At 47.3% G+C, this 26,682-nt stretch overlaps 1 protein-coding gene across 1 annotated transcript in view; it reads left to right on the forward strand.

The window, feature by feature from the left end:
• The first annotated feature begins 1,818 nt into the window (after window positions 1-1,818).
• The window catches only part of SHC3 (SHC adaptor protein 3), a 149,096-nt gene continuing 124,232 nt past the window's right edge, over window positions 1,819-26,682 (forward strand). The window contains exon 1 of the mRNA XM_028129821.2: window positions 1,819-2,277. Within this exon, the coding sequence (XP_027985622.2) occupies window positions 1,819-2,277 (459 nt within the window). The remainder of the gene's footprint in view (window positions 2,278-26,682) is intronic.

Raw genomic sequence — 26,682 nt, forward strand, 5'->3', positions numbered from 1 at the left:
GGCCCGGCTTCATTCACAGAAATGCTGGCTCCTTCGCTAGCCCTTTCATTCACACAAACAGCATTTCATTCACATTTTGCTGTTTTTGTCTAAAGATCAGGGTTTGGGAATGATAGGGCATTTCCGCTTTAGATTTTGGGGGGACTTTGATAACCTTCCCAGTCATCTATGGGGTGTGCATTTGCTGTTGCTATGCAAGCAAGAGGAAGGGAAAAGATGAGAGCTGCGCCATCCTCCTGGGCCTGCGCCTGGGTTGGTAGCCGCTGCTCCCCTGTGCTCCTGCGCCCAGCGGCGGCCCACCCTGGGTGGCACCAGTTATAGCTGCTCCACAGAGCTCTTCAGCCTTGGTGCGTCCTGTGTCCCATGTCTAGTGGGTGTGAGAAGACTCAGGGTGACCTGATAGTGTGTGAGAGGTAAATTCCTGTGCTTGCGCAGAGGCAGCTGGGAACCTGGGCAGGCGCGGGTCATGGTGCTGGGCAGCATGTGCCGGGCGGGCTTCATGCATGGGGAGGAGGGCGGAGCCATGGGGACAGCAGTGGAGGGTGTGAGCCCCGCAGCTCTTCGGGCTGCCCATCCCCTGCTCCCCTGCGAGGAAGGAGGCCTGTGCAGTTTTCCTGCAGCCCGGGTCTGACTCCCAAAAGGAGGGCATTTTCCGGTGGATTTGATGTGTAGTGGGTGGGAGCAGCTGCATGCACTCCCTCCACCCCACCCCACCCCACCCCCCTTACTGTAGGGCTGCGAGCCCAGCTGAGGGACACTGAGATGTATTTGAGCACACGCAGCTGGAATAAAGCCTCGAGAACAGCCCTTTGGAGTGGGTCTCTGGAGCCTGTTGCCTTCACAGGGGGGCACGGTCTTTTCTCGGGCAGTAGGTTTGGGACTTAGCCCGGCGGAAGACTGCCCCACACCAGCAGGGGAGGGGTCCTCACCGCTCTGCGCACAAGCTCACATGCAGATTCTCTTTTTGGAGGAATTGCATTGCCACAAAGACACTTGTCATGGCTGCATTGTTGATTTGAAAAGAAAAACCCAGAAAATTGGTATTTTATGTTCACTTGGGAGTGAGTATTTCTCTCTCTTTTATTTTTTATTTTGCTATTTAACAATTCCTGCTTGCTTTCCAAATCAGAATTCATGAGGATCCGCTGGAGAGCTTATTCTTAAAAAGCCTTCGTCACATTTTAACGCATCCCTGTCAGAATCTTGCAGGCTCACCCAGAAGGGCTGAGGGGAGAGAGCCCTGGCATAGAGGCCTGGGCTTCAGAAAGTTCCTCTGCTCATCTGAGGAGACTGGGTTACCTCTGGTGCGAAAGCTGCGTGGGGAGGATGGGGAGGTGAAAAATCAAAGGTTGGAAAGAAAGATCTGGGAAGGTAGAGAAAGGAGATGTGAGAACTGATTGGCTCTGGCGTGCTGGTGGGTGTACGTGGTTTTCTTGTTCTTCTCTCTCTCTTTCCCCGCAGGAAGTGATTTGCAGCGCTCACCGAGCCTTTGTTGAGCAGGGTCTCCGCTCACAGTGAGTCACGCTTTTGCTGGGAGCAGCCCGAGCAGCAGCTGGGCGCTCAGCAGAGGAAACTATGACTTTTGCAAAGCGAGCGCGCCGCCCTCGGCAGCCGGGTCCCGGGTCCGGGCTGCGCGGCCGCGGCGGCTCGGGGCGTTAGCGGTGGGAGGCCGGCGCCCCCGCCCGCACCCCGGACCCCGCCGCCGTCTGGGCCGCCGAGTCTGCTCTGGGGACCGCGGCACGCCTGCTATGCGCGGCATCCCGCGCCCGCGCCCGCACCTGCAGCGCCCGGGCGAATGCGGCGAGCCCACGGAGGGGCATGCTTCCACGCACCAAATACAACCGCTTCAGGAATGACTCGGTGACATCGGTCGATGACCTTCTGCACAACCTGTCGGTGAGCGGCGGCAGCAAGGTCTCGGCGGCGCGCGCGGCCCCCGCGGCGGCGGCCCCCTACCTGGTGTCCGGAGACGCGCTGCGCAGGGCGCCGGACGATGGCTCCGGCAGCCTGGGTCACCTGCTCCACAAGGTGTCCCACCTGAAACTCGCCAGCTCGGGCCTCCGCGGCCTGTCGGCGGCCAGGGAGCGGGCGGGCGCCCGGCTCTCGGGCAGCTGCAGCGCGCCCAGCCTGGCCGCCCCGGACGGCAGCGCGCCCCCCGGCCCCCGCGCCCCGGCCATGCGCGCCGCCAGGAAGGGTCGGCCCGGGGATGAGCCGCCGCCCCGCGCGCCCGCCGCCAGCGACCAGGTGCTCGGGGCCGGAGTCACGTACGTCGTCAAGGTGGGTGCGGGCGCGGGCCGCCGGGTGGGGAAGCTCGGGCGCGGGCGCGTCCGCTCCGGGTGGGTCGCCTTGCAGGCCGGGAGGTGCGCACTCCTTCGCAGCCAGCTCTCCTGGCAGCGGGCACGGGCACCACAAACGCGCCCGCTGCGAGTCCGTTGGGAGAAGGTTTAGAAACGGTGACTTCACTCTGCCCTGGTTTCCCTTGGCCGCACTTCTCTGGCATGGCTTCACCACCTCGCTTTGCCAAGTGTCCGGCCAGTGCCCCTCTGGCGTGGGCCCTGTGCCTGGGAACTGTGCGCCAGGCCTACCTAGGACGCGGTGAGCACCCTGGGGAGAACTGGGCAGCCCGGGATGAGCCTGTGGGTGGCATGGCCTCTGCTGTGCTCGCCCAGGCAGCAGGGGGCTGGTTTCGTTCCGCGGCCAGCATTTCCAGCCCCTCGTGGCGCAGGCGAATGCTGTCTCGCTTTATATAAGACAGGCTGCACTTTCTCACCCAGCAAGGTTTTCTTTGGTGTCGGCCTTCCATTATACCGAAAGGTTTTGGTTTACAGCAGCAGAAGGGAAATTTGGGACTGCCACCCCCCGCCCCCACCCCCACCCCCCACCAGCCTTCCAGTTAAACAAACGAGGGGGCTGAGCTGCAGCATCTGGAAAGGAGATTTTCCCTCCAACACAAAGAATTATAAAACTGTGTCCTATGTGGTCTATAGAACCCCTCCCTTATGCAAGTATTTTGTGATGTTTAAGTAACAAGTACCCTGCACAGACCACCTGGCCTGCCCCACTCTTGCAAAGGGCTGTCCCCGCCCCGGCAGATCTCCAGGCCTCGGGGTGGGGCAGGGGTGCATTATTTCAGCCTGGTCACCCCAAGGCACGACTTTTTATTTAAAAAGAAATGAGACAGATCTCTCCCCACGGTGCTGCCCACTGAGAAACCTGCCGGCTGCCTCCTCTTGTGGGTACTGGCAGCAGATCTAGTTTAAAAATTCAACAAATCACAACTGCAAGTAAAATGTTGTATCTTGGTAATTTTGGAACCAAAATATTAAAAGAAACAGTTACTTTTGTGGATTATCTTTAACTACCTAAAAAGCACTGAAAAGGAATGTGATCATCAGTGTTAAAAATGGGCCTCAAAAGCTGCTTTTTAATTTCTCTTCATCTGACTAGTAGCTCTGCAAATTGGTTAATATATTTACAAAAGGCACGGAGATCAGCATAAAATATGCACATCTGGTTGAATTTGTTATAGGAGAAAAGATTTTTCTTGTAGTTCTTCTTTAAAATATATAACCAAACCAAACCAAACCAAACAAAAAACAAAACCAAACAAAGTACCCGACAACTTTGAGTTGAAGCAGTGATACCTGGGATATTTTACTTCCAGTATATTAGTGGAATTGCTATCTAAAAAAAAAAAAAGGCTACAGTTAAAATAGAAAAATCAACCAGGCGAAGCTTTCTATACCTGTCATGTTGAATGGAGAGGGTAGTTTTCAAGGGGAGGAAAAATTCTCAAACTTTTGCCTTTAAAAAGAAATCATTAAAAAAAATCATTCATCTTGGCCGAGTGCTTTGCTCTTGCTGTATGAAGAGTGAAGGCAAACACACAAACAGACGAAGGCAGACATCCAGTTGTAAAGGTCAGCTGTGGCTGAGGAGTGACGAGTGCCTGCCGGTCCATTCTGTGGCTGTAGGGTGCGACACCCCAGCAGCTGGCACTGAAATAGGTGGGGAGCTGGGTCTGCCTTGTCCTGCCTCAGCGAAAGGGTTGAGTGACCTGGCTGCACTGCGTGGCTGGACGGTGCGTGTGTCTTTGCCTGGTCCGTCCTCAGCGGTGAACAGTGGCGTCATGGGGAGATAGGCTCAGGTTGCCCTGGAGAGCTTTGAAATCCCACAGCAAAGGCCAAACACGCACATGCCTGATTCATGTGATCCCGTGGCCCTCTGTCGGCGCACATTTCCACATCACCCATGTTGAGTCTGTTAGTAAAACCAGGAACATATTTTCTTGAAAAAAATTACAAAACTGAAAAAGAAAGCGCCTTCATTTAGTCCTCTTGCTGGTTTGTGAATAGTTTTATTGGCATCCTTGCTTGTAAAGATCTCTGGTAGATAGAAAGGGGCCATCTTTCAACATCACTGCACATCAGTTGTAAAATCTAAAGGCTTAGGGTTTGGGAAAGAACTTATTATTATTATTATTTTTAAAAATATATATTTTCATTGATTTCAGAGAGGAAGGGAGAGGGAGAGAGATAGAAACATCAATGATGATAGAGAATCATTGATTGGTGCCTCCTGCACTGCATGCCCCTTACTGGGGATCAAGCCCGCAACCCAGGCATGTGCCCTTGACCAGAATGGAACCCGGGACCCTTAAGTCGGAAGGACGACGGCTCTATCCACTGAGCCAAACCAGCCAGGGCTATTATTCTTGATTTAAATTTATTTCTCAATTGAGCAAAACCCCCAAATGATTTTCAGTTTCCTGGAAAATTCATGTGCTGTATAAGCATACTTCTCACTCATAGAAATACCTGCCTACAATTTTAGGATATTAAACACAGATTTAGTATTCCAAAATATTTCAACTTAATTCAGTTACATGAACGTAGGAACTGTAAAACACGGAGGGCTGGAAGGCTTGGATCACCTGTTTGAAGAGCAGGGTGTATTTCAGGTAGAGAGGCTGTACAGGTTTAGTGGACGAGGCTCCTGAGCAGCAGTAGGATTCAAAGCTCAGAGCGCGTTGCTGCCCTTCATGCCATCACTTGAGTCTGTGGCCGATTGTCACGCAAACGAGGAAGGTTGGACACACACAACCCCCAGGTTTGTACCTTTGTACCCCCACCCCCAGCCACCCACCGCACCTGACACTGGCTTTTTCTTTTGGTGACATGGAAGGGAAAGAAAGCACAAGAAAACACGGCCGTGACAGACAGGAAAGGAAAATCCAGCCACAAAGAAGAATGAATGTTTTCATTACAATTCCCTTTGGGAACTACTCTAAATTTGTACCAGAAAGCTGATAGAAATACAAAGTATTGATCATGCTGCTGCTCACCTTCCAATTCTATTGCCCAAGAATCCAAGCTGGCTAGGACCCCAAGGGCCCATGGGGCTGCGGCTGGTCTTTAGCAGGTTTCAAGGCAATACTCAGGGGCGCCACACTCACACCACATGCACACCACACATGCACACCCACAGGCCCAGAGAGCTAGCGGTTCAGGAAGGCGAGAGACGTGAGCAGCTGGGGGTCCGTTCTTAAGGATGGCCGCTGGCAGAGGTAAAAGCTGTCTGAAGACCGGCATGGCCTTGAGGTTCAGCCTTGACCCTGCCTGATGGGAGGCAACACTGCCGGCGGCACAGGGTGAGCCCTCAGTTCCGGGGGTCCCCAAAAGAAGGGCTTCTCCTTATATCACATCACACCACAGACGCAAAACAGGGTAAGAAGTGACCAGACTGAGACCGACGGGAGTGCTCACGGCAGGAATCGGAGGCGGTGAAAGGTGCCGCTGGTGCATCAGCGGGTGAGAGTGGGAGTGCGCCGGCCACGGCCTGCAGCGTGCCGTCCACTGACAGCCCAGCCAGGCTGCTTCCAGGGAGTTCACCAATCAGAGAGCCACTGCACTCGTTCCTGGTGTGCCGATTGCTCTTCTTTCGGAAAGATGGCCTTGCTCTTACAAGAACTCTTTAAAAATTATTTTGTTTTTTTTTCATTTGTGAATCTGATGATATTAGGGTGGTATAAATTACTCACTTATTTATAAATGTTCTATTGCTCTCTGTAGATGGTCTTTATAAGCTGCACTTACTCTAAAATGTATTTATTCTTAGTTTGTATTTTTATAGACACTTGCCTCCGTGTCTAGAAAAGTATCTTAAATCTCCTTTTTCTTAGCACCACATTCCTTCCGTAACCGTGAGCAGAGGCCACACTATAAACAGTCATCAGCAAATTATTTCAAGACAGCCTGGATATAGTGTTATGGTGGGATTGATTAAAATTTATTTTAATTCTAGATTTAAAAAGTATTCCTTGATGTAAAGTAGAATTTTAAGAGTTGATTTTTTTCTTAAAATTATTGAAAACTCTCATAATATAGATGGCTTACATGTAAATATTGTCCAAATGGTTTGAAAAACAGTTTAAAATATTCCTTTGAGATTAATAGACAGAATTATTAATTTGATCTGGAAATATCACACACACACCACACTATACAAACACAGCACATATATACCACACAACACAAACATACACACATACACACATCACATGCCCACAACACACACATACACCATACATACCATACATGTCACACACTATAACATACACACACCACCCCTTATACATAGCACACATATCACACAAATATACACACATACATATATCACATACCCATAACACACACATACACCATACACACCCCATATATGCCACAGACCATACACATACACACACACCATGCTCCCTACAACCCTACACTCCCCCCACATACACTCCTTCCACACCACACACATGAACAACTTGTGATGATTGCACTGTTACTATTTTCTTGCTTTTTTTAAAAAAAAATATTTTTATTAATTTCAGAGAGGAAGGAAGAGGGAGAGGGAGATAGAAACATCAATGATGAGAACCATTGATCAGCTGCCTCCTGCATGGCCCACGCTAAGGATGGAGCCCTTAACCTGGGCATCTGCCCTGACTGGGAATCGAACCATGATCTCCTGGTTCATAGGTCGACTCTCAACCACTGAGCCACACCGGCTGGGTACTATTTTCTTTCTTGTTAGAAAATCACAAATGCCATATTAAAATACCTGATTATATCATCCATTTCTTTTATATTCAAGCTTAAGAGAAAACAGTTCTGAAAGATAAGCTGCTGATGGAACGCTAATCCTCCTAAAGTGACCTCCTGCTCCTCTCCCGTCTGTGTCGTCTTTGAGCATGTGCCCTGTGTTTGGGGAAGGGCTGATAAAGATCACGTAAGCAGCCCCCGGGAATGGAAAACCTGGTAGCAGGACCTGCTCAAACACCCCTGCACCGACCTCCGCGGCCCCGGGCAGTGCTTCGAGGAGGAGGGGCAAGCTCTGCGATTTCTCCTTCAGAGATGAGGACCCAGGGGACGGGTGGGAGCTTCCTTCTGGCATTTTCTCTCAGCTCACTTGCCCAGGCGGTTTGCTGATGACTGTTTATAGTGTGGAGGTAGCTCGTGCATCTGTGGAGTCTTGGTCCTGGGATCTGGCTCAGCCTGGCCTGCGGCTGCACAGCTAGTCTGCCGGCCCACACCGTGCAGCGGTGTCCTGGGGCTCTGGCCATGATTCCAGGCTCCTGCAGGAAACTAGGAACCTGGGAGCCGGGAGAAGGGAGAGCTGAGGGGTGGAGCTGGGCCGCACCTTGTCCTTGGGTCCCCGGCGCGTTGGCAGGATGGAATAACTGAAACCCTCCATGCCAAGGCTTTCTGAGAAAATGTCAGAGCTCGCTGTTTGCACGCTGCCCACCTCAGATCTGGAGCCTGCCTGGAGTGTCACCTGAATGTGCGGTTTCCCTCAGTGAACGCCCTCAAAGGAGCCTTTCCTCACTTCCGGCTCCCGACTACAGTTTCATTCAAACCCCGCTGCATCAAATCCCATTCACGCTAATGGTTTGGCAGTCTGGACTATGGATGATGTGTTGAATATGATTGCTTTTTGTTTTGCAAATATGAAACAAAACCTGTGAGAATCATGGCCCGGTTCTTGTCTGTTGAAGAACTGCCCCTAACCTGGTGCCCAGCGGAAATAGCACGTAACCCAGGCCCCGCCCTCCCCTGCAGAGCGATCGCCGTGCTCACCTGCTGGGCTAAAGCAGCGAAAGCAGGGCTGCTCTCCGCGCTTTGAGTGAGGAGCCGGCCCTCAGGGGCAGGTCCCCTCCGGCAGGAGGACGGTGCGTGCACCTTGGTCCGCTGGCCGTGCCATTTGGGTCCTGAAGAGCCTTTACCCTGTAGAGCTCGGCACTTCCCCTCTCGTCTCCCTGCCCTGGGTCTCAGCGTGGACCCTCTGAGCTTCCCCAGCAGAAAGCTGCTGCTCAGTCTGTCCCCACAGCCTGTCCGCGGGAAAGGAGCCTGCCCCGGGTCCTGGGGGAGGGGGGGGGTTGAACAGGCATCGCCCCCAGCACTGAATCCTCCCTGTGAGGCGGGAATGGCGAGAGGAACAGCCTTGGGAGGCTGGGACCCATGCCAGGATGGACCCAGTCCCCTGACTCATACCCCAGACACTGCCTGTCCACCTTCTCTTGCTTTGCAGTCCGGCATGCTTGCGATGTCACCCGCTGGTTCTTTAGTAAACCTTCCTTTATAAAATGTAAACATTTGCTGTGGAGATTTTTCAAACATACATGCAACATACAAAACATATCAACACCAAAGAGCCTGCAGGCACCCTGCACCCAGCTTCAACAGGGGGTGGTTTATGGCCATCAGCACCCCTTCTGCACCCCTGCCTCCCCAAATTGTGCAGGGCTCATGGGGCCTCCTGACTCAGTGCCCGGACAGAACTCAAGTTTTTGATGAATATGGTGCAGATTGGGCTTAATAGCAGTTCCAAATATGGCAGCGCACGCGCAGCGCTGTGGGCTCCCAGGCCCCTGCAGCTCGGAGTCCCGGGCGTGCTGGGAGGAGGCGGAGCACCCTGCGTCAGAGGTGATGACACTGGGCAGCCGGAGGTGACAGGGTGGGAGCCTCACCTGCTCAGTCTCCACTGGGCCCCCCTCCCTCCCGGCCCAGGCGCCCCTCTAGCAACAAGGCCATCCTTTCGGAAGTGGCTGTCCTCCCACGTTACTTTAACAGCAGTGTGCTATCCGGGTTCTCCAGAGGAAGAGAGCCATAGCAGGTGTGTCTGTGTAGAAGAGATTTGCTCTGAAGGATTGCTCCCATGGTTATGGAGGCGGCCAAGCCTCAGGGTCTGCAGGCTCCAGACCCAGGAGGAGCCCCTGTTTCCGTTTGAGTCTGGAGGCAGGGAAAGGCCTTATCTCAGCTGGAAGACCATTAGGTGGGGAGAACTCTTGTCCTTGGGGGAAGGTCAGCCTTATTGTTCTATTCAGGCCTTCAGCGGAGTGGGCCAGGCTCACCGGCACTGGGGAGGGTAATCTGCTGTGCTCAGTCTGTTGGTTTAGCTCATCCTCACAGAAGCCCGGCCCAGCCACGCTGACACATGACATGAACCATCACAAGTGTATGCACCCCCCTTTGAAGTCAGATCCAGAGTGACCACCAGTTGACGCCAAATGCTCTGGAGATTCAGAGTCCCTGGAATAATGGAGACGAGGGATAGCAGCTAGGAAACAGCTGGCCTGGAGGAATCTCAGACTGTGGGCACCCGATGGAGAAACATTTAAAAATTCCTCAAACATTCGTTTAGGTTTACTTTGGGTGGACATTGAACGAGGGGCCCAGGGCGTGAGACAGATGAACTATGACCCCTGCTCACAAGGAGACACGTGGCGAGGGTGGCGAGGGTTTGAGGGGTTCGGAGTGGCAGCCCCCGCGCCTCCCTGAATGCGGCCCCACACCTGACGTTGTCACCCAGGTAGGAGCGGCCCCTGGGGGGACATTTGGCTCCTGTCTGTGCCGGATCCGGAGCTCAGCCAGGGACAGAGGCCCCAGGATGGAGACAGGTGTTTCTAGATTCGGGTGTGTCACCGCTGAAAGGAACAGCCATGAGCTGTTTTCCTAATTTGTAAGTAATAATAATAATTTATAGATGCAGGTCCTCGGTTTAAGGTTTGCTCTCATGGGTTTTAAAGGGGGATTTTGATGTGTGCTTCTATTTGTTAACCTAGAGCAGCGGTCGCCAAACCGCTGCTCGCGAGCCACATGCGGCTCTTTGGCCCCTTGGGTGTTCTAACGCCACTTCTGCAAAATAGACTCGCCCAGGCTGAAACCGACTTCTGCGCATGGGCCACGAAGTTTCAATCGCACTGTATGTGCGCGCCGCACGTGGTATTTTGTGGAAGAGCCACACTCAAGGGGCCAAAGAGCCGCATGTGGCTCGCGAGCCACGGTTTGCCGACCACTGAGCTAGAGTGACTCAGAGAGGCAAGAGCAAGTGCAGCTTCCTAGAGATGGAAGCAGCCGGGCCGGGTGGCTTCGGGTGGCTGTGTGCAGCCCGCTCTTCTGCTCACTCCTGGTTCAGCTTTGTTTGTGACAGTCTTACCCCTCCAGGCGTTACTCATTAACTTATTCCTGTTAATATGCTGGTCAGTTACTTCAACTAGTGTTGGTTGGGTTTATTGAGGAGGCCTGCGCCAGGAGATGGGGACAAAGGTGAATTACGTAGGCCTGCTTCCTGCTCTTCCGGTGTCAGTGGAGGAGGCAGAGGAGAGAAAAACTGGGACCACATTGGTGGTGGGATGCGGAAGTCAGGGATGGCTTCTCCAGAGATGCCGAAAGGGAACCCCAAATGATGCATGGGAATTATCCAGGAAGATGGGTGGAACAGGTGTGCAGGTGTGTTAGTGCGTGAGTATGTGTGTTTGGGCTGGGAACTGAGAGTCCAGTGTGGCTGGCTGGAGTGTATTGCGTTAGGGGAAGCTTAATTGCGTTAGCGGTCCTAAGAGGGAGGCCAGTGCCAAGCAAATGCAGTGGGAAGCCACTGGAGACTGTTGGAAAGGTTAGTCTATCTTCTGTGTGGAGAACAGATTGGAAAGGCAGGAGAGAAAATAGAGGCAATTAGGAGACAATTAGGAGGGGTGGTGGGGGCTTGGACCCGTGTCATGGGCCAAAGGCCGGCGGCTTACATTGAGCCCAGATCTGTATCCCTTACTGTCTGTGCAACACACCCACCCACTGTTTCACGTGCCCTGAAGTGAAGCACGTCTCCAAGTGAACTCACCACCTCCCCCTGCACCATCTCTTAGTTCCTGGTGTCACCGCTCACCCGCTTCCCACAGTCAGGACTCAGAGCCATTGTACCTACCAGTGGTCGGCAAACTCATTAGTCAGCAGAGCCAAATATCAACAGTGCAACGATTGAAATTTCTTTTGAGAGCCAAAGTTTTTAAACTTAAACTTCTTCTAACGCCACTTCTTCAAAATAGACTCGCCCAGGCCGTGGTATTTTGTGGAAGAGCCACACTCAAGGGGCCAAAGAGCCGCATGTGGTTCGCGAGCCGCGGTTTGCCGACCACTGTCCTAAACCATCACATCTGCTCAACCACTTAACTTGTGTTTTTTTTTTTTTTTTTAATATATTTTATTAATTTGTTACAGAGAGGAAGGGAGAGGGATAGAGAGTTAGAAACAGCGATGAGAGAGAAACATCAATCAGCTGCCTCCTGCACACCTCCTACTGGGGATGTGCCCACAACCAAGGTACATGCCCTTGACCGGAATCGAACCCAGGACCTTTCAGTCCGCAGGCCGACGCTCTATCCACTGAGCCAAACCGGCTTCGGCTAACTTGTTTTTAATCAACAGGGTTTCAAATCTTTCTTCTTTTCCTTTTCTTTTGTCCTGATTCATACTTTCATCATTTATGGCTGTGATTGTTACAGTTAACTAACTGGTCTTCAGATGGGAAGGACTCTTCGTTTTAAATTTCAGAAAAGTATTATATGGTTTTACTGAAATGTCGCAAACAGTTTCCTCTCAGCTCTGCTCCCAATATGTCTAACTTCCTTCCTTTCAGAAATAATCTTCCTCAACGGTTTGCTATTTATATTTTCTTTTTCTTCCTTCCTTTTATCTTTTTTCTTCTTTCGGTTACACAAAGCAAAATGTTCTACATGGATTGCTCTGTGCCTTGCTCTTTTCACTTGGAAATCTTTCAAATTAGCACCTACAGTTCTGCTACATTCCATTCTGGCAGTTGCTTAATATTCAAATATATGGATGTGCTAACAGTTTTTCAAACCGTTTCCTGTTGTTAGACGTGTAGGTAGTTTCCAGTTTCTCACAGTTAATAAAACAATGAATATTCTTCTCCATGCACCTTTCCTCTTGGGCACATGCTTTTGCCTGTGTGTACAATAAGCTTAGCTAATACTAATCCTGTTCTTATGGCTTTGGCAGGACCTAGGGCACACAGATAATTGATTGGTGAAGGTCACTTTTCCACTCCCGGCGACAGAGGGAGGCCTCCCGTACTCACCCTTTGAGGAGGGTATTTACTATGATGCACACTCGCACAAGTTAGAAAAATTCCTGCAACCCTAGTTTTCCAAATTAAAAAAAAAAAAAGTCCGGAATGGTTGTTGAATTTTTTTCAAGGTTTTTTTTTTTTTGTTTTTTTTGCATCTAGTAAGATAAATATGTATTTTTTTCCAACTTTTTCCTGTTTTTCTAAAAAAATATATTTTATTGATTTTTTTACAGAGAAGAAAGGAGAGAGACAGAGAGCTAGAAACATCGATGAGAGAGAAACATTGACCAGCTGCCTCCTGCACACCCCCTACCGGGGATGTGCCCGCAACCAAGGTACATGCCCTTTACCGGAATCGAACCCGGGACCTTTCAGTCCGCAGACCGACGCTCTATCCACTGAGCCAAACCGGTTTTGGCAAACTTTTTCCTGTTAATGTGGTGAATCATTTGTCTATGTAAAATATGTATCTCATCTTTCTAATTAAAAGCTCTTTGTTGTTTGCTTCACTTTGGGGATGCAATCCAAACTCCTCATCATGAGGTACAAACTTTCCTGGTTTGTACTTCATTCCTGACCCCTCAACCCCCAATACTCCACTGCCTGAAACAACTTGTTTTCCCCCAACCAGTTGCTCTTCTGGCCCTCGCTCAAATCTCCCCTTCTGGGCCCCTCTCTCTGTCCCACCTTAGAAATCTGTCAGCTCTCAAGACCACGATCTGTTCCCTTCTGTCTCTCCCATGGGGGCAGAGTTAGTAGTCACTCCTCAAGGTCTCCATGGCTCTGTGGATTCGTCTTTCTTTTCATCAATTCAATTCACACTAGGTGGGAACCTACAAGATGCCCAGCACTGGGGCCCATGAGAACCCAAGATGAATTCCGGTGTCCATCTTTTCAAGGCCATCATCCTGTGTGTGATAGCAGGCCATGCACTGTGGGCAAGGTGGGTAGCCATCCTTCCCGAGACTTCCCTGGGGAAAGAGCCTGTGACAAACACTTAAGATGCAAAGCTACAGGGACACAGGGGGCTGTAGGACACTGGTCAGCAGGGACCTGTGGGCCTGTTTGTCCAGTATTGGTAATTAAGAACCTAACTCCAAAGAGGCACATTTCGAGCTCTCTTAAGAGCTGCTTGGTAATTGTTGTTTCTGTGACTGGCGTGCACCACAGAGCCCACTCAAAGTCTACAGGCTGTGCCATAAGTCAGTAGCATCATTAGCAGACCCATGAATTCTGGTTTTTCTGCCTTTTCTCATTAAAACTAATTACAGGAGGATTTCAGTAAGAAAATCAACTTTAACAGGAGCCATGAGTGAACACTATTAAGTTAAAATATCGTGTAGCCAGATTTCACTAGGATCTTTCCAAACAGAAAGCCAAGCTCCTGAACACGCCCTCCCCCCCCCCCCCCGCCCCGCCCATCTCTAATTAAAGCCCATGGACATGTGAAACAGGACGACGGGGAGGTGAATGTAGCAGCAAGTATGTTCTGAGGGCTCCGTTGCATGCCTGTCCTCTGGAAGGAACTGTAGATTGTGAAGGAGGTACAGGGCAATTTTCCAAAAGGAACTTGCAATCCAGTTGAGCAGGTCAAGTTGCTCCTTTGGAAAAAAAAAAAATTATGTTCAATAAGGAGGTATGACTGGGTGAGAGATTTGCGAGGGGCTGGAGTGATCAGGAAAGGCTTCACAGAGGGGCGGGATATTTTCTGGGTCCTGAAAGACTGTTCAGATCTGGGCAGGTGGAGAGAGAATGTTCAAGGCAGGAGAACTAAAGTGAGAATGGCTTTGGAGGTGGGTGTGGGCATAGCGCTAGCCCAGGGGATGGGAAAGACATGCTACTGCAGACCAGCCACAGTCAGAGGGAAGCGCTGGCAGCTGCTGTTGGTCAGTAATGTGAGCTGTAGCCCCTGAAAGTAGGACTGCTCCTCTCTAATGCAGGAGCCAGTCCGGTGCTGGCCCTGGTTGTATTGTACTTGATGACCGCGTGCCATCTGGCTGATGCTTGCAGGGCTGACCTCTTCCTCACCAGGTGACAGCCCTTGAGGGAGCTGAGATGTGTTTCCCTTAGACTTCTCCTCTCCAAGCTAAACACTTGTCACTCTGTCAACTGTCTTGACTTCACTGTCTCCTGAATTCTCTTATCTGTTTGCATCCTAGTTTGTAAATTGCAATGAAGAGTCTGCCCATGTAAAGAATGTGGTGATGCCCTACCCGGTTCAGCTCAGTGGATAGTCGGCCTGCGGACTGAAGGGTCCCTGGTTTGATTCCGGTCAAGGGCATGTACCTCGGTTGCAGCCTCCTCCCCAGCCAGGGCCCTAGTCGGGGCACATGTAGGAGGCAAGCAATCGATGTGTTTCTCTCACATTGATATTTATCTCTGTCTTTCCCTCTCCCTTCCACTCTCTCTAAAAATCAATGGAAAAATATCCTTGGGTGAGGATTTAAAAAAAAAGAAAAAGAAAAAGAAGAAGAATGTGGTGAAATTGGAGTTCTGGCTTGGGTTGGTGTATATTCCATTTTTAGAGTTTTGTCCTGTCCTAAGAATAATTTGGGCCATAGTTCATATGCCTAAACTACTGAGAGATGCATTCATCTTTGTCTGAAATACAGTGCTCTTTTTTCCCAAGAAGGGATGACAGGGCTTTCTTTATGGCTTGTTCGTTATGATCTACAAAGCAGTGTTATTGATGATTTTTAGAATCACACTTCTTTATATCAAAAGGCTCAGTGTAGACTCACCTCCACCACCCATGGCCTCATGGCCTACTATAGGCCACTCAGCTGCTGTGAGTTTCCAATCATCAGCCTCTGTCAAGCTCAGAGTTGCAATTGAGAAGGCCAGTGGAATTGTAACTGGGAATAATGCTATTAAACATAGTTAATGTCCCAAAATAGAATTGCGGAATGAGTTCTGGTGCATTCACACCATGCAGTAATATGCAGCCATTAAAACAGTGAATTAGAGTTTTATTGTGATTGACTGGAATAGATTTTCACAGAGCGTTGTTGGGTGGGAAGAGCATGAAGCAATGTGTGTGTCATATGAACCCATTCTGTAACCAAAACAAGTCCAGAAATGCTTGTAGATAGCCATACCAATAGCTGAAGCCAGCAACAGCCCACTCTAGGCAATTAATAGGCAATCATGCAGAAAATCAGCAAGGCTATCCAAAACTGAGAACATAACCAACCAACAGGATCTGGTAGACATACATAGAGTGCTCCATGAAACCACAGCAGAATACACATTCTTATAAAGTGCCCATGGAACTTCCACCAAGATAGACCATATCTTGAGCCATAAAAAAAATCTAACCAAATTTATAATATAATTGACTTTTGAACAACACAAGTTGGAGCTGAGTGGGTCCAATTAATGTGGATTTTTTCCATAAATACTGTAAATGTATTCCTTCTTCCTTATGATTTTGTTAACATTCTCTTTTCTCTAGCTTAGTTTGTTGTAAGAATAGAGTAAATAATACATATAGCATGCAAAATATGTCTAATCAACTGTTTATGTTATGGGTAAGGCTTTCTGTTCAATAGTAGGCTATTAAAATTTTGGGGAGTCAAAAGGTATATACAGATTTTCAAATGCTTGGGGGTTGGTCCCTAATGCCTGTGTTGTTCAAGGGTCAACTATAACTGAAATTATACAGAGTGTGTTCTTTGACCACAATGTATTCAAATTAGAAACCAACAAGGAAGGACAACAGGAAAAGCTCCAAACAGTTGGAAATTAAACAATATACCTATAAATATTGCATGGGACAAAGGAGACATTTCAAATGAATTTAAAGATACATAGAATTGAATGAAAAGGAGGCTACAGCATATCCAAATATAGGGTGGGGCAAAAGTTGGTTTACTGTTGTGAGTATGTGAAACAGAGTTTACTCTTGTATTATTATTTATTAATTATTGTATTATTTTAATATGAACAACTGTAAACCTACTTTTGCCCCACCCTGTATGTGGGATGCAGCTAGAACCATGCTGAAAGGGAAATTTATAGCCCCAAATGCTTATACTGGGAAAGAGACAAGTTCTCCAACCAATAATCTGTTTATCTCAAGATACTAAAAAAAGAACAAAATAAAACCAAAGCACTCAGCAGGAGAGAAATAACAAAAATAAAAGCAGAAATCAATGTCATGAAACACAGAAAATTACTAGGAAAAATATCAATGAAACAAAAATCAAATTTTCTGAAAAAAAAAATCAATAAGATGGAGAAACCCAGCAAGATTGACAAAAATAAAAAGAGAGACGATGGAAATCACCAAGCGCAGGAGTGAAACAGATCCTGTAGCCATGGCAAGGCTGTGAGGCAGTCTGGCCCTGTTCTCAGTCGTTCCAAACTAGACCATGGCTGAGGGCTGCTTCTTAAGAGTTAGGAAAGTGAGGCCGCCTCTGGGCAAAGGGGTCTGATTGAAATGCAAAGCAAAGCATCCAGATACAGTCTGGACCAATCAATGGAGGCCTGGCACTGAGACTGGGGCCCAGAACCCGGTGAGTCTTCAGGGAAAAAGGCGGCTGGACTGGGGACTTTGCTGTTGGCACTAAGCCTGCGAGAGGCTCGGCTGCACAGAGGTTGGCTTGGCTCCGTTTTGCCCAATAATTTACTAATTCTTTCAGAGGGTGAAGAAAACCAGTGCTTGAGGGGAGAGAACGCATTTCCTAAGACCAACAAGCTAGCCTTGTGTCAGAGTGAGGATGAGAGTGTGCATGGTGACACATTAGAATAATAAGGTCAGCTTGGCCTTATTCACTTGTTAGCTGGAGCATGGCTTCAGCTCTAATACCAATATGTATTTTTGGAATATTTCTCCCCTCTTTTCCTTTGACTGTGAATAGCAGATGTGGCCTATTACATTACTGTGATTTTCAGATGAAACGAAGCACAGTGGTTTGCTTTTAACCAAACCCCATTCATACTTCCTCTCTCTGACTCAGCTTCCTCGTGGTAAATGAGGCAGATGACACATGCCACTGGCAAACACTTCTAAAGGCATCCTCGCTCTTTTGATCAAAGCCTATATGGCATTTGTATCAACACAGTTTCATTGCTGTGAGATGGAAGGTTAAGAGAGAGCTGTCGCAGTGAGGAACTTGCACAGAGGGTTCAGATGTGACCAAATGGCTAATTTCTTCCTGTATGTCAGTTGAAAAAATCTGACAAAGGAAGTAAGAAACTGCAAGTGGGTGGCCATCTCTTTCAGTACACAACCCGTTTATTCCCACAAGGCCCATGGCACCCCCTGCTTGCATCCCTTTGTGCCCACCGCACGGGAAACACACTTCTGGCTGTACTCTTCGTAGCAGGTACCCCAGATTCTCTGGACATGTGGACAACTTGATTTAACTCTTAATCTTCCACTTCCCCCGGGTGTGCCTGTTGTGTGGAGGTTGTTAACGAAAAAAACCATTGAAACCTGTAAAGAATTTTAGTGAGTTTATTTGAGCCAAAATGTCGACATATGCCGGGAAGCAGAATCTCAATGAATTGAGATAATGCTCCGAAGAAATGGTGGGTTCCATCTGTATTTATACATTGCCATCAGAGGAGGGACATAGGTGAGCTACATGAAATTCATTGGTGACGGATTAAGGAGGTGGGATAAAGTCAAACGGTGGGAAACCCCTGGGATTGGATAAAAAGTAAAATGATGGACACATACTTAGGTGGGTACAGGAACAATTAACATGATAATGAAGGAATTTGAAGTATCTGTCCTGGCGCCCACCACATTTGGTTGTGCCCCAGGGGCTCCAGCAAAAGAAGGAAGTTACAAGTTACCCAGACATCTCACAGACATCTCACAGATATGTTATCTTAGAGGCAAAAAGGCAAATGGGCTCAGTAAAAAAGATCTAAGTTGACCTTTGTCAGGGAAGATATCGGACAAGGACATGACTACCCACTATTACCTGTTTGTAGTTAAATATTTAATTTTCAAACCATCCTTTGTGGTTATTTCAGGTCTCTGAGTTTGCAAGACTGCCACGCAGGCCTCCCCTGAGCTTGTCAGGTTAGCATGTGGCTCCTTTCCTTCACACATTCCCCTTTTGGTCATAAATCAATCCAAAGGATGCATTGATGACCAACCTTTTGGTTGGATAATGGAATCCCACGGTGCTAGGAAGGCTCATTCCTAGGATGTCTCAGTGTCAGCATGTCTCGCTGAACAGGTGGACCACTGGGGATGGGGCAAGACCATAACCTTAGATGGCATTTAAGGTCGAATTACATATATATTTTAAAAAGGCAGGTAAATGGGAGGCAGTCAGATCCTATATGTCCTTGTTAAAAAGTATTCTGGATCATTTCTAATTTTGAGCCACCATGATCCGAGTCTTTTTGCTGTTTGTCTTACATTCTGCTTTTCTGCATCTAATATAACATTTACATATCATGAACAAAAGTAACAATAGTAAACCAATAACACTGATTAGGAACAGAAAATGTCTAATACTAGACAAGGAAAAGTCTAAGGGGAACAAGCATCACAGCCAACTGAAAAACCCTTTACATGTATTATCATAATTTTTATTAAGCTAATTATATGTTTTCCTCCTTCATCCACTGTCATTCGTACCTTATGATATGTTTGGCCAAATGAATTAAGACTCCACTATTTCATTATCTAGAAGCTCTAATTTTCTTCTGGCCAATTAGTTCCCATAAAAAATGGCTCCATGGGGAGGAGTTCAATTTCCCAATACATTGGTTTTTTAGTATCAATATTATCATAGGTTTTATGAACCTCAGGCAAAGTTATTTTGCCTATAATTTCAGTATTACACCATATTCCAGTATTATTTAAAGTAAACGTGGTGTTATTACAGTAAAAATCAGTTATTATAACAGAAGAGTTTTTTAACCCTTCCCACAAAACGCCCCTTTCCCATATACCATATGTTGTTATTCATGGGGGTAGATACAATAGGCCAGGACTGGGTGAATTCAGTATTCCCTATGGATTGAGGGCATAACCATTCACCTTTCCAATTTTCACTGACAGTGAGATGGGTTCACATTGTTTATTATTTTTAAATATGGCCCATCAACTTCCCATTGGAAGTATTCTAGTATTATAGAGGATAGTCCTTACGCCAGCCAGTTGAACTACTGGGAATTTTAAGCTTAGGATTTAACTCACACCTGGGCTTTTAAAAACACAATATCGTAGATCACATTTCCCATTTAAAATTTTCCAAATTCCTGGGGAACCATATGAGTCCCATTAAGTGTCTGGCCTGGGCTTCTGCAGCCATTATAGTTGGCCATTGTTGCATAGCCACTTCAGATTCCTTGCATTAACATAGACAATAGGCCCTGTTGAGTTAGGGCACAGGCACGTTCCCATTGTTGGGTTTGTGCATAAGTTTTTAGAGTCTGTTCTATCCATGAAACTAAGGCTTTATTGTCTTTCCATGCTGCTTCCCACTGTTTTTCCTTCTTCCTGAAACAGCATTCCCTCTAGATGACCTATTTGAGATAAAAATCCTTTTCTAATGAATGATGTTCTTCATTAGCTGCAAGTTCAGCTTGTCCCAGGATACCAAGGCCAGCCCCTACTCCTCCAAGTATTCCCCTTTTGCTTCTTTTAGGGAGACCAATGTTGTTGGATCCACCAGAAATATTGTTGCCATTGGGTAGCTATGACTTGGGAGCAGTTAGGGTATACTGAGTGGAGCCAAAAATGTTGAGTTTCCCATGCCATAGTTAAATGGGTGAAGGAGACTCCCAAATGGGCTAGAGTTTGAGTATTTATAGGGCTCCTCAAACGTCCAGGACACAAGGACGGTGGGGTAATTATAAACATATCTACCCACCAAGTGATGTCAATAATTTCTGAAATGGGGACCCATTGATTTCTTTCTTATTTCACAGACATCCAGCCATAAGAGCATGGCTGGTGAATCTGAGGACATGATATGCTATGACAGATAGCACAGGCTGCTGCAAGCCTTTGGCCATCATATCCAGGTGTTTTTCTTAGTTATTCATCACCCATCTCTATAGCCATACAATATTCATCCAGATTACATCCATATACAATTCTACCGGTGGAATTATCAGGGAGGTGTTCTTGGAGGTATTTGCCTAAGTTGGGTCCTTTATAATAGATAGAGCCAGAAAACAACAACAACAACACCCACCAAAGCTTATATTGATAGTAGGAGAAGACCAATGTATGGCTAACAAGGCATTAATTTCACGATCATACCTGATAATCAGAACATCATTGTATACTAGGTGGGAAAGATTAGCAGGTATTTAGGTTAAATTTTCATATCTAATAAAGGAAGAGGTCTGGGGAGGCAGATATTGTTTCCACTAGGGAACCATAAGGATAATAATAATATGAAAATCATTTTATGTACATTCAATCAATGACAATCAGATGATATAAAATAAGCAATATCCGTTTGTGAGCATACAGGCCTTGTTGACGTCGTCTTGGGATAGCTGTCTGCCTCCGTGGTCGGCGACTTCTTGTCCTCGTCCTCGAAAGGTCCCAGCTGTTCCTTATCCTTGAAAAGTCTTTGATCTCCGCTGCAGATGGAGATGGGGTCAGAGATGGGAGTAGACGTCCATTCATAGTCAAATGCCTTTTTTAAATGAGAAATGTGAATCCATGAGCTAACTCCTTTTAGTTGCATATGGGTTAGTTAGTAATACCTGGTAAGGTCCCCTCCAATGAGGTTGGAGAGTCTTTTATTTGGTGTCTTTTCCAAGACAGCAAATCTCCTGCTTGTAAGCCATGATCTTTGAACCCTTCGTCTCCCGGGAGCGCACTGTGAAATGAATCTGTTACCAATTTGTTAGTTCCTACAATGCAGAATGTCTGCTCTTTACTTTTCCCTATATTCAGGAAACAAAAGATTTAAGTGTCAACAATATTTTAAATAGAATCATAAGAATAATTATCCTCAATTCATTTAGTCCCATAGTTGTTTTTGTTTATTTATTCCTTGAAGTTCTATAAATCTTCATCCAGTTCAAAATATGACCTGCTTAGAAGCCTGCAAGTTAGAGTAAATCCGAGTCCTTTTCATGGATTTTTCTAGACATATATATATACCTACAAATGCATCAGAATAAAGCGGTCCACAAATGACAAAAATTTAAAAGTAGCATGGTTATAGATTTGATAAAAACCTTGCTTTTCTATAAAATATAACATTCCAAGACAACAACTTCTTGGTAAGTAATAATCCCTGTAAAATGACATAGAGAATAATATAAAATTTGTATACCTTTAGATTCAATTATAACTTTAACATATAAAGAATAATATGCAAGATTTTAAAATGAGGCACAAGGCTTATTGCAAGCAGTGTATTGAGCATTGAAAATAACACATAAACTCCCAATATGTGAAACGCAAATGCCCAGAGTATCACTGGCAGACGCCCCCACAGGGAATCATGACTCTTGGCTTGCCGGTGTCCCTGACTGGACACATGTTACCCTCCTAAAGTTTCCTGTTTGAACTTGGCTCTGAGAATCTTTGCAAGTTTCTTTCTGAAGCAGAGTGCCTTAGCAACGCACGTGACCTGTCCTTGCTCTTGATTGGAGCTCAGGCACACAGTCTTTCCTGATTGGCTAATTCAAAGGGAGGGGTTGGCCCTTGCTCTTTCAAGGGGAGCATCAAGCCATGCGGCCAACATGGTGGCTGCCAAGTCACAGTCCAAAATGGAGGCTGTCTAAACTATTCTTAGACAGAAAGGATGATTTGTTTATTCTCACAACAAAGGAAAGAGCAAACTGAAATCCCTAAGAGATAGACAGCCACAATTATATTTCAGACAAACAGACAGAAATCTCACTAGCTGTTTTTGGAAGCTGAACCCTGAGAGGGAGAGCAAGAAGAGCCCCCAAGATTAAGAATTCTTGGCAGCTGCTGGGACGTTCTTGCAATCTCTCTCATGCTTTCAACCCCACCACACACAACTAGGCTTCCCCGAAGTGGGACTTGCCTTTTCTTTCAACAAATTAAACAACAACAGAGACACAAAAACATCAACACTGTTATACAGGCGCGCAGAAAACACACTAAGAATTTACACCAGAGAATGTCTAGCATTAAAATTACCAAAGCAGTGTCTTTGTCCCCGGTTTGGGGACTGCCCCTCTCTAGAATTTCAGTCCACTCCCAAAGGACCATTCAAAAATGGCTGTAGACATTTGTTAACTTCAGAATAGTTCTGAGACAGTCCCTGAAAATCTTTTTTATTAATTTCCATCTATAGGAAGAAAAAAAAAATTTTTTTTCTTAGAAGCTTCTAGTTTCCAAATCAAGATACGCTTCCCATATACTCATTCACTTTAATTTCAGAGCCGGCATTTTTTTTTTTTTTAATTCCTGCATGCAAAATATTAACATAGGTACCCCAAACAAACTGCATTTTTTCTTTCTGGCCATTCCTCAGTTAATATGTTCTAGTTAAATTTTCTCATTTCTGTTAAGTACTTGCAAGTAAAGGCTTCTTATCAGGAGTATTAAATGAGGGCTGGGGTCTTGGGAGCTTCTAGCCTTGGAGGCATAATTTCCCATGTTAATTTTTTTATTTTTTTGGATATCTGTAGTCTGAGCAAACTTTAGATATGTTATGGAGTAGGTCAAATGTGGCCTCAGTTTCTCTCCCGGCTGTCTAAAACCACAAAAAAGAGTTTTTGGGGCCCGGGCAGACCAAGCCTTTATGGTGGCCCCCTAGAAAAGCCATTTAGTTAATTACAGTCGGAACTTCCAGACGGGGCTCCTGCATTTCTGACACTTCCACAAAATTCTTAATCACCTAAGGACACTTCAGAATCAGACTATTCTTTAAAAATAAAAAAGTGTTGCCCCTTTATCTTCGGAGCTGAATGAGTTCAGCTCATTTATATGGCGAAGGTTATTTTTGCTCAGACTCTCAGCAATTCCAATTGAAAAGCCAAAATCAAAACCAGCCACCCATTTTTCCTCCAGTCCTGCCTAAGCCTGGGTTCTGCCAACCCTTAACCTGGGGTTTTGTCAACCCTGGTTCCACCTCGAGGATTTTAAAACACAGCTCAAATAAAGTCAGAGACCCTCTACCAAAACAAGGGACGGTCCTGGATCCGAGAGATCACTCACCCACGTTCACCCAATGGGCGGAGAACCGGTGGGCTCAACGGGCCCTTTGCTGGATCCTAGCTCCAAGTCCAAGTCCAAAGGATGATCCCGGGTGAGTTTTCTTTGGAATCCTGCCATGACTACGCCAAAAATGTTAACGAAAAAAACCATTGAAACCTGTAAAGAATTTTAGTGAGTTTATTTGAGCCAAAATGTCGACATATGCCGGGAAGCAGAATCTCAATGAATTGAGATAATGCTCCGAAGAAATGGTGGGTTCCATCTGTATTTATACATTGCCATCAGAGGAGGGACATAGGTGAGCTACATGAAATTCATTGGTGACGGATTAAGGAGGTGGGATAAAGTCAAACGGTGGGAAACCCCTGGGATTGGATAAAAAGTAAAATGATGGACACATACTTAGGTGGGTACAGGAACAATTAACATGATAATGAAGGAATTTGAAGTATCTGTCCTGGCGCCCACCACATTTGGTTGTGCCCCAGGGGCTCCAGCAAAAGAAGGAAGTTACAAGTTACCCAGACATCTCACAGACATCTCACAGATATGTTATCTTAGAGGCAAAAAGGCAAATGGGCTCAGTAAAAAAGATCTAAGTTGACCTTTGTCAGGGAAGATATCGGACAAGGACATGACTACCCACTATTACCTGTTTGTAGTTAAATATTTAATTTTCAAACCATCCTTTGTGGTTATTTCAGGTCTCTGAGTTTGCAAGACTGCCACGCAGGCCTCCCCTGAGCTTGTCAGGTTAGCATGTGGCTCCTTTCCTTCACAAGGTGCACCTGAACGCCTAGTCCCCTGTCTAAAACGGGGGTGACTACAGCACCGTTCTTATGGAGTCATCAGAAGGGGTGAAGGGAATGAACATTTATAGGGCAATTGGCGCAGTGGCCTGAAGGGCCACTCTTTGCACCATCACGGCCCTATTGTTAAGTCCAGAGCTCACCTCTCCGAAGTTCCATGAGTCAGGGCCACCCTCCACCTTCAGGCAAAGAGGTTGATTATTCAAAAGTGAGTGCTCTCACATCAAAGACTGTGACTCCAACTCTGTGTCATAAGTCATGTGAGTCTGCTCCAGGAGACGTGATGGAGCAGTGCCATTCTTGGTGCCACTGAGGTGGGCATGAGTTTTGGGGCTGTAGCAGGAACAGGATGGGCCTGTCATGGAGGGTGAATGACAAGGTAATTACCAGCAACCGGGTTGGAAGCCTTTGGGGAGGGAGAAGCATGGATACTGGAAACAGACCTGGTTGGGGTGCAAGGTGTCTGTGTGACCACCGCCTCCAGTGTCGGTAGCCAATGCACAGGTATCAATAGGGTTTTCCAGAGATGCCCTATTATCCAGTGAAGGGGAGCTGAGGTGTTACAGGACTTCAAACAACATTTATCACAATGCAGGTTATTCTGGCAGGTTGATTATAAATGGCTTTAATTTTTTGATGTTTTTATTTTCTAAATTTTTGTGTATATATTTTTTATTGGAAAAAAAGTGAGCATTAAAAACAAAGCAATGATCTTTTATTCTTTTTATCGACTACATGGTAGACCATGCAACCTTAAGCATTCAGTGCAATGAGCACATACACACACATCACACCCAAGTAAGCACTTGACCGAGATCCAAAGCATATTCCCAGGCCCCGCTAGGGTCCTCATGCTCCAACCAGTCAACTCCCTCCCAAAGGGATCCACTATTCTGACCTCTGCAACCACTGATTAGTTTATATCCATGACCTTTGCAATGAAAATACTAACAACATTGGCCAAGTTAATGCAAATGAGTATGGCCTATTCTGTTAGTGTGGATGGTAACTTTTCAATAAATTCCAGGCTACTTTTAGAGGAAATTTAATAAATATGTGACTTTAATGATACAAAATCCTGTTTAAGTAGGTTAGGCAAATCAATGGATGAAATCTAATTTTTTCCCCTTAAATATATATAAATACTCATCCTATATAATAATAGGGGAATATGCAAATTAGCCCAGACGCTGTAATGTCACAACCTGTCAGCAGGAGGCATACACAGCAGGAGCTGGGGGCGGGGACTGCCATCACCAGGAGGGCCTCTGTGCGGCCCTGGGCAGCCCCCAGCAGAGGCGGCCCCCGTGTGGCCCAGCCTGGAGGCGGCCACTGGTGGAGGCGTGCGTAGGCCCGCTGCACTGCCCGGCCTGGAGGCCGCTCGGCCCAGGGGCGGAACCTGGCGGAGGCTGCCCCTGGCAGAGGCGCATGTAGGCCCACCACGCTGTCTGGCCTGGAGACCGCCCGGCCTGGGGGGTGGCCCCTGGCTCTGCTATCTTGAGTTTGTGGTTTCCAAGAAAACAGCCAGAAGGGACGATAAACCCTCCGCAAACGGCTCAGCCGGTGCCTATCTAAGCGGTGGCTTCGTTTAAATTGAGCCTTTCCCGCAGTGAATGACCCCACCCCTCCTTGGATCAAGCAGGTTCCTGTGGAGTGCAATCTCCACGCAATACAGTGGGGGCCCCAGTTTCATCCCTGGCGATCTCATGCATGTTAGCTCAGGGCAGCGGGGAAGGAAGGGAAAAGGCATCGCGTGGGGCAGCTCTGGCGAGCAAGCAGACACTCCCCTGCCACCCCTTCAAAGTGTAAGAAGACTCAAATAAACCAGTACAAACAACCCCTCCCCTGCCTCGGGAGAGATCCGGACTGAAGGGTGTCCCACCCAGGCACTGCGTACCTGCTTCCCACCCCCTCATCCAAATGGACAGGTTAGGGGGTTAAGGGGAGAAGGAGGAGCCTCGCAGGAAGGGGATCCCCAGAACCCAACCCTGCCCTCCCTCTGAACCTGACCTCTCAGAGCTCAGGGCCTGACCCCGCCCCCAGCACATTTGCATATCCCAGACCCTCCGGTGCTTCCAGGCACTGGGCATTCCCGCTTCTTCCCTGCCTCCCAGCCGCTGACCCTCACTATCTCCTACCCCAGAAACACTCTGTCCTCCCCAAATTTCGGTCTTTATAGCCTAAATGCATGGTGGGTGTAGTTGCTTCTCCACGGATTTTATTTTATAAGAACCCAGAGAAGTCGCTTAGCAACTGAGCTGCTCAGACTTCATCAGGGACAACGAATGACACACCTTACTTGGCTTTGACAGCAAAGCAATCTTATTCTTT

This window comes from Eptesicus fuscus, chromosome 15 (assembly GCF_027574615.1).
Source record: "Eptesicus fuscus isolate TK198812 chromosome 15, DD_ASM_mEF_20220401, whole genome shotgun sequence".
In the NCBI taxonomy this organism is placed as follows: Eukaryota; Metazoa; Chordata; class Mammalia; order Chiroptera; family Vespertilionidae; genus Eptesicus; species Eptesicus fuscus.